Source organism: Coturnix japonica, chromosome 3, assembly GCF_054131305.1.
Source record: "Coturnix japonica strain WE chromosome 3, WE-NBRP24, whole genome shotgun sequence".
Taxonomy (NCBI): Eukaryota; Metazoa; Chordata; class Aves; order Galliformes; family Phasianidae; genus Coturnix; species Coturnix japonica.
In genome coordinates, this window is record NC_140665.1 from 17821956 (window position 1) to 17835724 (window position 13769).

At 44.0% G+C, this 13769-nt stretch overlaps 1 protein-coding gene across 2 annotated transcripts in view; it reads left to right on the forward strand.

Moving 5' to 3' along the window:
- Positions 1 to 10080, forward strand: part of ACBD3 (acyl-CoA binding domain containing 3) — a 28716-nt gene extending 18636 nt beyond the window's left edge. For both annotated transcript variants that reach the window (XM_085542911.1, XM_015857103.3), the window contains 7 exons: positions 411 to 552; positions 1528 to 1668; positions 2385 to 2543; positions 3888 to 4062; positions 5921 to 6113; positions 6754 to 7038; positions 8031 to 10080. In XM_085542911.1, coding sequence (XP_085399037.1) covers positions 411 to 552; positions 1528 to 1668; positions 2385 to 2543; positions 3888 to 4062; positions 5921 to 6113; positions 6754 to 7038; positions 8031 to 8242 — 1307 coding nt within the window. In that variant the 3' untranslated portion in view covers positions 8243 to 10080. The remainder of the gene's footprint in view (positions 1 to 410; positions 553 to 1527; positions 1669 to 2384; positions 2544 to 3887; positions 4063 to 5920; positions 6114 to 6753; positions 7039 to 8030) is intronic.
- Positions 10081 to 13769: the final 3689 nt, after the last annotated feature.

The following is a 13769-nucleotide window of genomic DNA, read 5'->3' on the forward strand; positions in this document are numbered from 1 at the left end:
GGGAATGTGTGATGGCATCTAACCAGGTTTGCTTTAGAAGGTGGTAATGTGGAACTCCCGGGATTCTGATAGAGTTCTTAAGGCATCTCTGTAGGCTCTGATGCTGATTGAGTCACCTCTAAGATTCCTTATTGTGAGGATTGACTCCAGCAGCCATCGCAATGTGCAGCCATCCAACTGCCTCTGGGAAGATTTCCACTTAATTCTGTTTTGCTCTCTGCAGCTCAGCTGGCGTTAGGTGTGTTTCTTTTGGACAAACTGTTTTATTTGAATGGAGCTTGACTTAAGTTTGTGACTTCACCTTTGGTGTCTTCTTTTTCAGAGAGGAGCTTGTGATTATACAAAATACTCTTTGCTGTCCTGTGCTTAACCAGTTAATCATAACAGTGAAACGTTCTTTTCCTCTACAGAAAAAGATGGCAAAGCCTTTCATCCAACATATGAAGAAAAACTCAGACTTGTGGCACTGCACAAGCAGGTTCTGCTGGGACCTTATAACCCTGATACTTGCCCTGAAGTTGGGTTCTTTGATGTGCTGGGGAATGATAGAAGGTAAAGGCCTTTGTTGATCTTAACTCTGTTTTTCCTGTCTGAAGTAAATGCCATCCAATTTCAACAGTAAAAAAAGCGCATGGATTGCCTCAGTATGGGTGTGTGTGAAAGCAAAAGCAGCCTCTTCAAACACATCACTGAAATCTGAGTCACAATTCAGTAAAGGAGCCATGAGGCAATTATTGGGTGTTTTTTTAACTACGTTAGGAGAAGCTGCTCTGCCAACAGCCCGTTTTTTTTTTAATAGCAGTTTAAAGACTTGTTTAACATGCAGGCCTGAGTATCTTTCTCCTAACTTTACACCAGAGTTGCAACAGGCTGAGTCCCTTGCCAGCGCTAACAGCACTTGGCGGAGCCTTCCTGGTAGTTAGATTAAAGTGAACCTCTGAAATCATCTGTTGCATTCAGACCCCGAGTAGATTTTGATGAGATCAGGACAATCTTTGTTGCTTGCAGTTCTTTTGTTGACTGTTTCTAGTTATGAAGGCCAGTGCTGTGTTGCTCTTTGCTTCTCAGAGCTGTACCCAGTGCACTGTTTCTGCTCAGATGGATTCTTTTAGGAAGAACCAAACTGTTGCATTTGATTTGATTAGGTTAGTTACTGTGTTTGTTCATCTGGGAAAGTGTAGGCATTTTTTCCCATAAACTAGAGTGGAAGAATGATTAAACAAGTGAATTAGCCAGCTGATTTGTATCTGGGAAGTTTTTGGACACAGTTTGGAGTTCTAAGTAGGGTTCATGGTAAGTATTAAATTTCATATAAGCACTTGGTGCTCATGTATGAAATGGTTATTTGGTAGAAGAGAACACTGTAATCTATGGGTTTAAGTTCTGTCTTTGAATGGATCATGTTTTCTCTGAAGTGCTGCATGTTGCTGTTTGCTTACTGGTCTCCCAACTCCTATTCCTTTTCTGGGCTTTCTGAGCGCCCTACTGGCCTGCAAGGAGTTGAGTTGTCTTCTCTCTCTCCCTTAGGAAGGAATGGGCTGCCCTTGGAAACATGTCAAAGCAAGAAGCCATGACAGAATTTGTTAAGCTCCTAAATAGGTGCTGCCACTTGTTCTCAACGTATGTTACTTCACACAAGATAGAAAAAGAAGAACAAGAAAAGAAAAGGTAATGTTTCATTTCTCGGTGTTGGGGAGAATATTGAATATATGATTGTTGATCTATGGACAGTGTCACAGATAGCTTCAGTTCACAACGTTACTTTGGAAGAGAGAGGCTTGAAGTTCAGGTAGCTGCAGCACCACCTGCTCTCATTAAGGCTTTTAACTTTACTAGTAATGGATGGCTGTTTCTGAGGTGTGTATACCTAGAATGCAGGGGCTTTAAAAATGTGGCAAGATGCGCAATTCACAAAATATCTGCCCTCATGGTTTAGTACTAAAGCTGTATAAAACACAGAACTGTCAAATGCTTGGAACTCCTCTTTTAGTAAGAGGTAGTGACTTGATAAAGGCTATTCTGCATCCTTTATACATAATGTGGTCGTTAAGCAGTGGTGTCTGTGATTATTGAACATATATTGAAGCTTGGAAGATGTTTTTCCAGATACTAGTAGCAGAGAATGGAAAAAAGGATTATAGGTTAGAATGAGTTCTGAATTAAAATACAGAGTTTATATTTGTTGCACTGCAAAGCGCAGTAACGCCAAGTGATAGGTTTTCTCCTGGTGTGTAGTAAGACATTTCCCCGAGTTGAAGTGGGAGGAGATGGCGCCAAATGAAAAAGATTCCTTAGGTAGGCAAAAGGTAGGTTACAGCTTGTTGCAAATAACTTGTCCTAGGGTTGTAGAAATGCTGCAATAGCTTATTGAGTGGATGTTGCAGAAGAGAGGAGGAAGAACGAAGGCGCCGTGAAGAAGAGGAGCTTGAGCGGTTACAGAGAGAAGAAGAGAAACGCAGGCAAGAGGAAGAAGAGAGACTGAGAAGAGAAGAAGAGGAGAGGAGGAGAATTGAGGAAGAGCGGCTTCGGATGGAACAGCAAAAGTGAGTAGCTGAAAGCGCCAGCATTAGGAAAAAGTAACTGTCTTGCACTTGAGACAATTCTATCTTGCTGTTTAAGTAGTTCTGCTACAATTGCATATCTGAAATTGAGAGCACTCTAGTCTGACAGGGACATTTGTAGTCCTTAGCTGAGAGAGACATGGTTTGCAAAGAGCCAATAGTATCCCAGCATGCTGCTGTATGCAGCCCTCTCAGCTAAAATTGCTGGGGAGATCTTGTTTGAGGAGAATCTCTGTTTGGGGATTGTGAGTCTGAGCGCTACACCTCATCAAAACGTGTGGCTCTGCTTCTTAAATGGGTTGTGCTGCACTCAGCTGAACTATTTAAGCTGTCACTTGGAAGTTTCTGTCCTTTCATAGAGGACAGTGCCTTAGAAAAGGTAACTGCAGTTCATTGTGTTTTGTTTTTTTCAAATGCATCGTTGAGGTTTTCTAACTTGGAAGTCTGATGCTACCTCCTTGAAGGAGTTCTTTTTCTAGAAGTTGTGAAGTGTTTGCAGATCTCAGCTGTGTGCTGGCAAGGCTTGTTAGAGGAGGGGAGGGAAGGAGGGTGAGGAGAAGAACAACTACTCCTCCATTTGCATGATTCTTTAATCCTCTGAAATATCAGTAGCTCCTTGCTAATGAATGTAATGCATCAGTTAAAAAAAATGAATGCTGGATCAGGGTAGGTGTTTTTTCTATCTGGTTTCTGTTTGCCTTTTTGGAGAAGGAAGGAGAATGGAGGCTTTGCTTGGTGAACCAGTGCATTCCTCCTGAAGCTTCTGCATTTGTCTGCTGGAGATGCAGTTGCCCTATTTTGCAGTTCTTTATGTTTATGAATTAGGCCACAGTCAGTCATGCTTTTCTATGGTTGAATAATATCCTGGGAAATTAAGGTAGTAACACAGTAGGTTTAGACCTAACAAAAAGATATGGCATGCAGTGCCACAGCAGGTCTCTTCCTATTACTAGCTGCACAAGGGCTGCTGGGATGGTTTCTGCATGTTTTCTGGAGGATCCAGACGTGGAATTTTCTCCCTTGTCTGAGAAATACAGCAATGTGTTTGTACCACTGTGTCTGTACTGGGCTATAGATTGAGAGCTGTCTTGAGCTCTTGATTTATTTATTTAACACCCGATGTTTGCAAAACATGAGGCAGACAAAACCCACATTTGCACGTACCTTTAGGCTCTGTTCGGTTACGTAGACTTGTTTGTTTTGTTTTGATATTTTGGTGTGGTTTGGTGGGTTATTTTTGTGGAAATTAACCGTCACTGAAGTACAGGGATTTCCCCAGTAACCCCAGCTGCTTGTAATCTCCATGCTCTCCTCCCACTAATGTAGGCAACAGATCATGGCAGCACTGAACTCCCAGACTGCCATGCAGTTCCAGCAGTACGCTGCTCAGCAGTATCCCGGCAACTATGAACAGCAGCAGATCCTCATTCGACAGCTCCAAGAGCAGCACTATCAGCAATACATGCAGCAGTTGTATCAAGTCCAGCTTGCACAGCAACAGGTAAGGCAGACCAGATGAGAAGCTTGGATTTTTTTTCTTATAAGCTCTTTGGAAGGTGCTAACTTACCTACTTATATCTCCTTGAGAAGCTGATTTCTAGAAGGAGGGAAAAAGAGTGTTCAAGTAATTAAAGCTGCTGCTTTTTCAAACACCAAAAGTCTTTTATTTTATCTTTCCAAATGGCTTTTTGAAGCAGCCATTAGTTAAGAAACTCTTATTAATCACTTGGCTACAATCTCTGAAAAGAGAATGTCAAGTGTTGTGCTATACTATCTATTACACGCCCAGTTTTATGGGAATATGTACCAGTGCAGCTGAGCATGAACAAACTGATGGGTTCAAATGACTGTTCACATACATATCACATGTGAGGATCTGAAGAGCAGCAGGCTTTAGGTGGCCACATGTTTTCAGATCAATGTGTATGTAGCAGTTGCATTGCTAGTGGGTTTGAGGTGGCTGCGCTGTCAGCTTCTGGCAGTACTGACTTCTCTTTCCCTCTTGCATCTCATCTGACATCAGTATCTGGCATGTTGTTTGCCTGTATGCAACAGGCTGTTTGTGTTGGTGGGAGCAGTACCAGGGATTTTGTGTGCGGGCTTGAAAGGATACTCCTATTTTCAGGGGAATCTTGCATCTCTGTTGAATTTGCTGTATTGTCTCAAGTTATTTTTATGTTCAGAGTTGTTCATCTGTAAGCATCCTAAACAGATGTAAGCCAGGCTGTAGACTGTGGCATGTCTGACCTTTGTGGGTAGGACCCAAATCTTAAGTGGCCGATATCTGCCAGCCTGAAGTCTGTAGTTTTTGAGCTAAAGATCTGAAATTAATTGATTAACTTCCTGTGAAGTTATTTGTGTTTGGAAGAGGATGATGCCCTCAGCAGAGAGCTGACTAAAGAAGAAGCAGAGTTGAAGTGGTATGGGGAAATCAGAGGCTTCCTACCCTGCTAAAGTCGCTCTTGAAGCTTAATGCCACCTTGGTACCAATGTTTTGGTGTCATAATAGTAAGTGAAAGCTGCAATCTCATCAGTCTTGTCTTCAGTGCCGTCTGTAATTGGTACCACTCCCTGGAGACTGAGGTGTCTGAGGCACTGCTGCCAATTTTCTTCTGTTCTTTTAGCACTCCTCCTCTCAATCATAGCTGTCTGATTTCTCTGTATGGAAGACTAATGTCTTTTGAGACCCTGGACAAAAACAACATCCTTTCCTTTACAGCAGCTTATGAAATTACACACCTGCCAGGCAATGGGGTTTGTTTCAGATCAATACTTGGACAACTCTTCTAGAGGAAAGGATGAAGAAGAAGTGGTAACAGAGCTAATATTATCTAGTTCCACTTGCATGTTCCTGAGCATTCAGGTAGCTTTCGTAATAACACTTTTGAGGAGTGTTTTCCTTTTGGATTTCTGTAACTCAGTCAACTTGGAATCTGTTAATGCAGTTTAAAAACACTGCTGTGTCATGGCTGTTTCTAGATGAGCTTCTGATCGGATTGAGTTTGGGAAGGCTATATACAGAAGTTTTGTAGGAAAGTTCCTTGCTGCTTCATTATAGAGATTACTGAAATGCAGTACTTTTGTAGCTAGGTCTAAGTTTATTGTACGTGCCCTAATTAATTTAGAAGATGAATCTTCTTGTTCAGATTGTATCCACCAGCCTGGAAAGTCTTCACATGATGTGTAGTACATGCAGTTGTCGCTGGGTAATGAGTACAGCTTCAGGTCCTTCATGCTGAGCCTCTTTGTGGGGAAGAGGGTAGATTTTGTGACTGCCTTTAGACCTTCTACTGGAAGAGGCAGCTCAGGGTTTGTTTTTGTTGCTGTTTTCTTACTTGATTGCATTTCTTTCATTTTAGGCAGCCTTGCAGAAACAGCAGGAGGCGGTTGTGGCAGCAGCAGGGACACCTCTGACTACTGCATCCAAGGTGAATGTACCTGCCCAAGGGGAGATGCCATCTATTAATGGGCAAGCCAGTGCACACACAGACAACCCTGAAAAAGAGCTGGATCCGGAGGCTTTGGAAGAAGCATTAGAGAATGGACCAAAAGGTAGGATTAGCTAGAAAAAGATGAACCACGGAAGCCTTCATGAGGTGTATTAGAACCACAGTTGTTCATACCTGACTTCATTAATCTATGAAAAAGCTAGGTGTGATTTCTGGGTTCTTTTTTTTTTCTGAAGGAGATCATATTGTGTTGGCAAAACAGTTTTTGAGAGGAGAGAAACAGAAAGTAGTGAAAGCACTTCAAGCAGTGTGAATGGCATACAGAAGTTCTTTTCACTCTTGACTTAGACAGCTTTTTTCCAGCGGTGTTGGAAGGGGATGTAACCATTCTTGCAGAAAGCTGTTCTGTGCAGAAATATGTTCAAATTGAGCATTGATTTAGTCTTGGGGATTGAAAGAAGGCCAAATCTTATTCTGTGTCTACTGCCCTCCATGTAGCATAGCCCTGTCCTGTGTGCAGTCCAGACTACTACTCCAACCTTCCTCTGCCTTCCTCTGAGTGCTTTTAGGAAGTCCTCAGAAGACTTGATTGGGTACCCAGTAAGAAACCTTCAGTACCACAGTCCCTGTCTGAGTGGAAGCAACTATGATGCTTATTGTCCTCAAGTGCACCTCAAACACACTTTAGTATTCAATATAAATAACTGAAACAAAAGCTTAACTGGGTTATTCCCACCCTCTAGATTCTGTTCCGGTGATAGCTGCTCCATCGATGTGGACACGACCCCAGATAAAAGACTTCAAAGAAAAAATCCGTCAGGATGCAGACTCTGTGATCACGGTGGGCCGAGGGGAAGTGGTTACAGTTAGAGTACCAACTCATGAAGAGGGGTCGTACCTCTTTTGGGAGTTTGCTACAGACAATTATGACATTGGTTTTGGGGTGTATTTTGAATGGACAGACTCCCCTAATACTGCAGTGAGTGTGCATGTCAGCGAATCCAGTGATGATGAGGATGAAGAGGAAGGTAAGCGTGCTTATTTTTATGAAATTCTAGTCTAGCAGAAATTGCTGTGCAGGGAAACCACGCTGTCTTGTCATTTAGCTTTCACAGCTCTGCCTGCAGTGCATGGCTTCCATCTAACTGGCATCTTGTCTTCAACTTCAAAGAAAAAGCAAATTTCTGACTGTAACTTCAGAAGTCTCATTTGAACATTAGTTGATTGTGATAGTTGAGGATGGGAAGTCCTTTTTTCAGTCTGTTGCTTGTAACTTAAGAATGCCCTCTTGAAACCCGCGCTATAATAGAGCATAGTAAATCTGCATATTGAAAACCCTAAGCAAAATATTCCCCGGCTGTTCATAAACTCTTTTTGAGGAAGAAACTTCCTTGAGGCTTCAACAAAGCAGCTTTGAAGAGCAGTTCCTTATAGTGGCCAAGACCCAGGTTACAGCCTGTGCCTACAGGGGAGCCTGGCATGCCATCAGAAATATGTGTTATGAAACAGTCATGCAACTTGCTTAGATGGAACTGCTCTGCCATAGGAAGAGGTGACCTTCTGCATATTTCTGTTACGTGATCAGTTAGTTGCACATATGTTGAAAGATCAGTGGCAGTCAGGGTGGGAAATGCCTTGATCAGAAATAGTTTAGCATCTTTGCAAACAAGACAGCTATGTTGGATTTGGCATGTTTTAATATCAAGGTGTAAAGCTTGTGTATAAAGCAAGCAATGCCTAGACTGAACCAAAGGCAAACTTGCCTTTCCTCCTGTGCAGTTTTGCAATGGTAAACTGATGATTTGCTTTCTTAAAGGGGCACTAACTGGTACTTTTGCAGCGAATAACCCATGCTTGTTCCTCTTCCCTCTCAGTGCTTTTGCTGCAGGCTTTGTGTGAACTCCTTCAGCTAACAAAGTAGAATGCCTTGTGTGCTTCAAATGGATACAAGGGAGTGTCAGAGCTTGGTTTTAACAGTTACTCACCCTTGTTAACTGATGATTTTTTTTTCTGCTTACAGAAAATGCTAGCAGTGAAGAAAAAGCCAAAAAGAATGCCAACAAGCCTCAGCTAGATGAAATAGTGCCTGTGTACAGACGAGACTGTCACGAAGAAGTGTATGCTGGCAGCCACCAGTACCCAGGGAGAGGAGTTTATCTCCTGAAATTTGACAACTCCTACTCTCTATGGCGGTCAAAAACAGTTTACTACAGAGTTTATTATACTAGATAAGTTTGGCTGTGTTTGAGGCTGGGCTGTGCAGAAGATGCCGTTTTATTTGGAAATTTCTTCAAGCATAATGGATCCTTTTGAGTCTGTCTTATCCTGTCTGTATCTGTATGGTTTGTGTGAACTTTAACAAGTAAACACTGGGATCTTCCTGCTCCATGACACTAATGCATATTGCATTGGGCTTAACACAGGATCTCCCTAGCCCTTTGGGGTATTGGAGTTAACCAATGGAAATCATTGGCTCCAGTGCTTGAGGTCGCATCAGCTGTATTTGTTAAAGCCTCGTGTAAAAAGGGGGAGGGGATCACTAGTTCACTGGCTGGGTGATCTGAGGTTTCCAAGTTTGGATGCTTTCAATAATTTGTTAACAGTTAATGTACAGGTCCCATCAGTAACCAGTAGATTTGGATGCAGTTTGCTGTGTAGCAAGTTTCTCTTAACTGTAATCAAATGTCAGATTTTTACACCATTAAAACTTAAAATTTCAGTTGATGCAAGTTTAGAAACAAGTTGTCTCGAGTCTGTCCTCATCAAAGAAGAAACGTTCAGTTCCTTAAACCAGTGTAAGCTTTAGGCAAGGATGGTCAACATCTTGAAGGTACAGCAGGTAACCTCTTCTGAAGACACAAACTGCAGGACAGTTGTAAGTATACGTAACGAGTAGAGCCTTAATCTCTGCCCTGCTGTTAACCCTAGAACATTTGTGGAGGCAACTGGCTTTGAAATAGGGCACAAACTATTTATAAGTTTGGGAAAGAAAAAAAAATCTGCACAACTCTTTGGTTTGTTTTTTTGTTAAACCTGAGTGGAGCATGTCGTGCATCGGAAGAGCACTAAGTCACTTGGAAGTGTCAAAATTAGTATTGCGCTGATTTTTGCAATCACTGCCTGTCCATTTGAACCTGAGTGGTGGTGCTTTGGTGTGGGCTTTCTGTTCAGTCTGTAACTGTCTGCAGAAAGCCAGGATGCACATACAGACACCTAACAACATAGCTTTCATCTCAGTCTCATCTGGTTTGAATGGCTTTGTTAGGGCATTTCTTGTTCTGTGTAGCCAGAAAATGCAGGTGGCTGCTGGAGAACATGTTAAATACCCACTTTGCTTGGAGCCTTGCGCCCAAGGGGTGATATGTTACGACAACGACTTGTGGGAGGGCTCTCTGCTTCAGCAGTGCACTTTGTTACTGAAATGGTTCCTTAGGGCCTGTCGGATTGGTTTTTGCAGTAAGGTTTCCATTGGTTAGCTGCAGCATGTACAGTTCCACAGCAAATGGCGTTGAGTTTGGGGGTTTTGTTATAATAATCGCTTTGTACATACATGATATTTTACTTTACTCATACCAACCACGGAGGTTCTTCTCCTACAGTGCTTAACTTGTCATCTTACGTTTGGTTCAGCAACACCGTACCAGCTTGTAGCTAGTTAGTGCTGCTTTATCCAACACACTGTACAATGTTCTGCTCTTGTGTACATACAGTATATAAACCGTGGATTTAGAAAGTACTTTGCTTTTAAAGAAAGAAATGTATTTAATGTAAAAACAAAAAAACAAACTTTAAAAAAAAAAAGGCAGGCACTAATATATTTCTTCCAGTCTTGGATTGAGATTTTTTGTCCATACGAAGATGTTACACCTTTTTTCCTCTGAAGAGTTTCTGTCCTTGGAAGCGGTGTTTGTCGCTTTACATGGCAGCACTTACTGTCATGTCTTGATGTTCAACTTTTACGTTTTCAGACTTTTTTTATTGCCTCTGGCTGTTGGTTAGTACAGTACAAGTGCGATTTCAAGATGCCCTGAGATAGTATTTAATCCTAATTAAAATACATTTATCTGTAATACTGTTGGCTTTTCATTAATTTGGGAACCTTGGCATTGCTACGTCTGGCTATTCAGCTGTGATACTGCTTGTCATCTTCCCTTTCCTTTTGGAACAAGTCAGTGCTGTGCTGATGCTGTGGTTTCGGTAGCTGAACCACTTGGGCTAAAAGCTCTCTTCGACAAATGTTTCCAGCTTGCTGGATGATGCTGTCTGTCAATACTGGAACAGCTTGAACAGTGTAATCACTTTGGGAAGTGATTTTCTGTATGAAAAAGGGTCAGGTGCAGGCAGCCAAAAGCTGTGAGCTGGCTTCTGCCTGGGAGAAGTGTGCGTGCCTTTGTCCCTGAGGTTTAACGAGCTGAGCCCAGCCCCAGGAAGCAGCAGACCCTGCTGTGCTCTCCCAAAGAGCCTGAGCCCCCTGCAGCAGTGGGGTGGTTCCAGCTCACTCAGTCAGGTACTGCTGGTGCAGCTGCAGCATTCACACAGTGGTGTTCCCATGTTTTTCTGGGACCTGCTGGTTAGTCCTGGACTGGTACAGGATTTGTGTGGCAGTAACAGATGCCTGAGGTTGTGCTACAGGCTCCTGGGATTACTCTTGGCTCAAAGAGTAAGAGACGGGCAGGACTGTGAGTGGGAGGGAAGGCAAGAAAGCCAAGCTACACTGAGGCTTCTCTTGGCCTAAATCAACCTTGGCTGCATCCAAGCTGCTAGCAAGCAGGGTACTGAAGCCAGGAGAGGGTTTCTCATAGGTTCAGTCATTTTTCAGGTCCTCTTACCATCATTTGTGCCTGCAGCCAGCAGGCTCTTGAGCTTGTGCTTCAGGATCTCACAGGGGAGCAGCAGCGGCCTCTTCAGTAAGAACAAAACAAGTAAGTGCTGTGTTGTCTGAACTTCCTTTTCCTCATCTCTCTTCTAATTGCCCTATATTGGTCTGCTTCTATCACAAATTAGTTTCACGTGAAACTGACAAGTGCATCAAGAAGCAAATTACAGCAGCAAGCCTACCGTAAATGGATGTGTTTCATGTGTACATAAACTCCCCTTTCTCCAATTAAAGGTAAAGTGCTGTACTCCTTACAGCTCACTTAAGGTAGCTCTCTGCTACAAGAGGGTTATTAAATGTTTCTGAGATGAACTGAGTCATTTGCAATAGATCGAGGGGGTGCAACCTAGACTCGGCAATCCTAGATTCCAAACACAGTGGTTTGGCTGCTTGCCTTCACGAACTTCATCACCCTTCCCCACCCCTTGAGTTTTAGCTCTTTATGCCTTTCATTTGTAAGACACAGGGTAAGTGGTGTATGCATCTGAATGCAGCCTTTGAGGTAAGTAAGCTTTAAGGCACCATCTGCTGTCAGAGGAGGGTGAGAGGTAGTTGAACCATTAAACCATCTCCTTCTGCGGTTGCTCTAGAAATTAGGAAAGTAGGCTGTGTGGACCTGTTGAAGTGTAAAGAGAAGCAAAGCAGCCACCCTTCATCCATATTCTAGGTGCTCTTCTCCAAACTAACAGCTCTGTGCAGTTGGAAGCATCTAGGCCAGCAATGCAGAGCCTGCTTTCTGAATTGAGTGATGCTGTCACTCTTCTGGCAGCCAATCCTGCCGTGCCTTTCATTAGTGCATTTGCAGGGAAAGGAGCTGAAGAAAGTCACCCGGGGGCAGCCTGCCTGTGCTGATATGGCAGTCATGTGTGAGTTCTGTACTTGCAGATCTGTTGCTTCAAAAGCATCTGCCTGCTGCATCTGGCACTGTGTATTGGAAGGTAATGGCAGAGTATGAAACTTCATCCCAAACCTTCCCTCACCGACCTTCTGGTTGCACGCTGACAGCCCTTCAGAGGTACCTGGCTCATAGAAACAATGGCTGCTGGGCTTAAAGATGTACATGAAAACATTTGGATCAGTGATACTATGTGTGCAAAGCTCTCATTGGGTATCCTAGGAGAAATGGAATCACAAGGAATGAAGAAAAAAGGTGCCACTTGTTCTTTGTGATAAGTTCTGTTCCTGGCCTTTACCTGTTCTGTGTTATCTGTGCTGCCCACTCTCCCCCTTTCATGTAGTGGGAAACAGGGACAGGAGCTGCAAGATGAACAAACCCATGTGCTAATGCAAGATGCTCAAGGCCTCTGCTCTTTGCAGTGCAGGTGTAGGTTACAGCAGAGGGCTCCAACACTGATAACCTTGGATCTGATTTCTACACTGTGCTTAGCAGTGTGCCTCTGAAGCAGCTTATAAAACACCTGGAAGTTATTTGTGTCCTGCTTGTGGATATTCCCACAAGGCTGCAAAGTGAGTGCAGAGCAACTAGCAGAGGTTTGTGTGACTCTTTTAAAGCCCTTTTACAGTTTGGTTCTGGTTTGCAGAGAATAATTTTTTTCCCTTCTTAAGGAAAAATGTGTTAAGGTTTGGCTTACATTATGTGCAAGTGGGTGCGGGTCCAGTTCAAGTGTGATCCCTGGGAAGGTGATGAAGCCATTTCCAAGCACATGGAGGAGAAGGAAGTCATAGACATAGCATGAATTCACCAAGGGGAAGTCTTGCTTAACCAACTATCGGCCTTAGCAGCAAACGCATGTTGCTGACTCATGTTCAACTCAGTGTCCACAAGGACTCCCAGGCTCTCCTACAGAGCTGCTTTCCAGTTGTGTGGCCCCAGGGGTTGTTCTGCAGATGCAGTGCTTTGCCCTTCTTGAACTCCTTGATGTTCTTTTCCACTCAGCCTGTTGAGGTCCCTCTGGATGGCTGCATTGCCCTCTGAGTTGGACAAGTCCTCTAGTTCTGTCACCAGCACTTCATGGAGCAGCTGTCGTTTGTGCCATTAGATGGGGCTGTGGTTAAAGAATCAGGATTTAGGAATTACAGCTCCAGCTCCAGCAGCCTGCCTTGAGGAAAGGAGGAGGGGGTGGGCCTGCAGGCCATGGAGTTAGTGTTGGGTGAACCTGCATGGAGTTCAGGTAAGCCAGCAGGCTGTGCCTGCAAAGCACGACCGTGAGGGATGGTTTGGTCACAGGACATTCTTCCCCCAAGGGCTCAAGTGCTCAGGATTGACTGACAATCCCTTCTCCATTTACTTATTTCCTCACCGCTGTGGTGTTTCGTAGGCACATCAGGGTGGGTAGGAATAGGGTGGCCACCACAGGAATACCTCCACCGTGGCTTTTGGTTGTGCTGGGCACAGCAGGATTGCTGGAGCACCAGCAGGGCCTGGAAGCTATTTTAAGTATTATTATCATTTTTTTCATTGGCTGTTTAATCCCAAACAAAGGAAATGGCAGGAAAAGCCTCTCTGTTGTCAGAGGCAGCCAGGCTCCTGGCAGCGCTCCCTGCTACCTCCATTATTCCGCAGCCACATCCCCACAGCAGGAGGAGGAGGCGGCTCTGTCCTGCCCCAAACCTGCCCTCCTCCTCTGCTGGAGGGGCAGAGGGCAGTGGGGGACATCCCATGGAGCAAGGGCCACCAGCAGCCTGGCCATGGCGAGCAGGAAAAACAATAGGAAGTGGAAACAAAGCCTTTCTCCAGGGCTACTTTCCGTATGGGAAGCCAGAGCAGCTTTCTGGGCTCCCACAGGACAGCCACCTCTTCTGCCCTCCTCATCCTCAGGCCTTGTCACAGCCAGGTCCCAGACAGGGCAGGATGGGAGGTCCAATATGTGGATAAGCTGTAAGGCAATAATGGTTAATGCTTTAGTTGGGTCAAAAGATTTT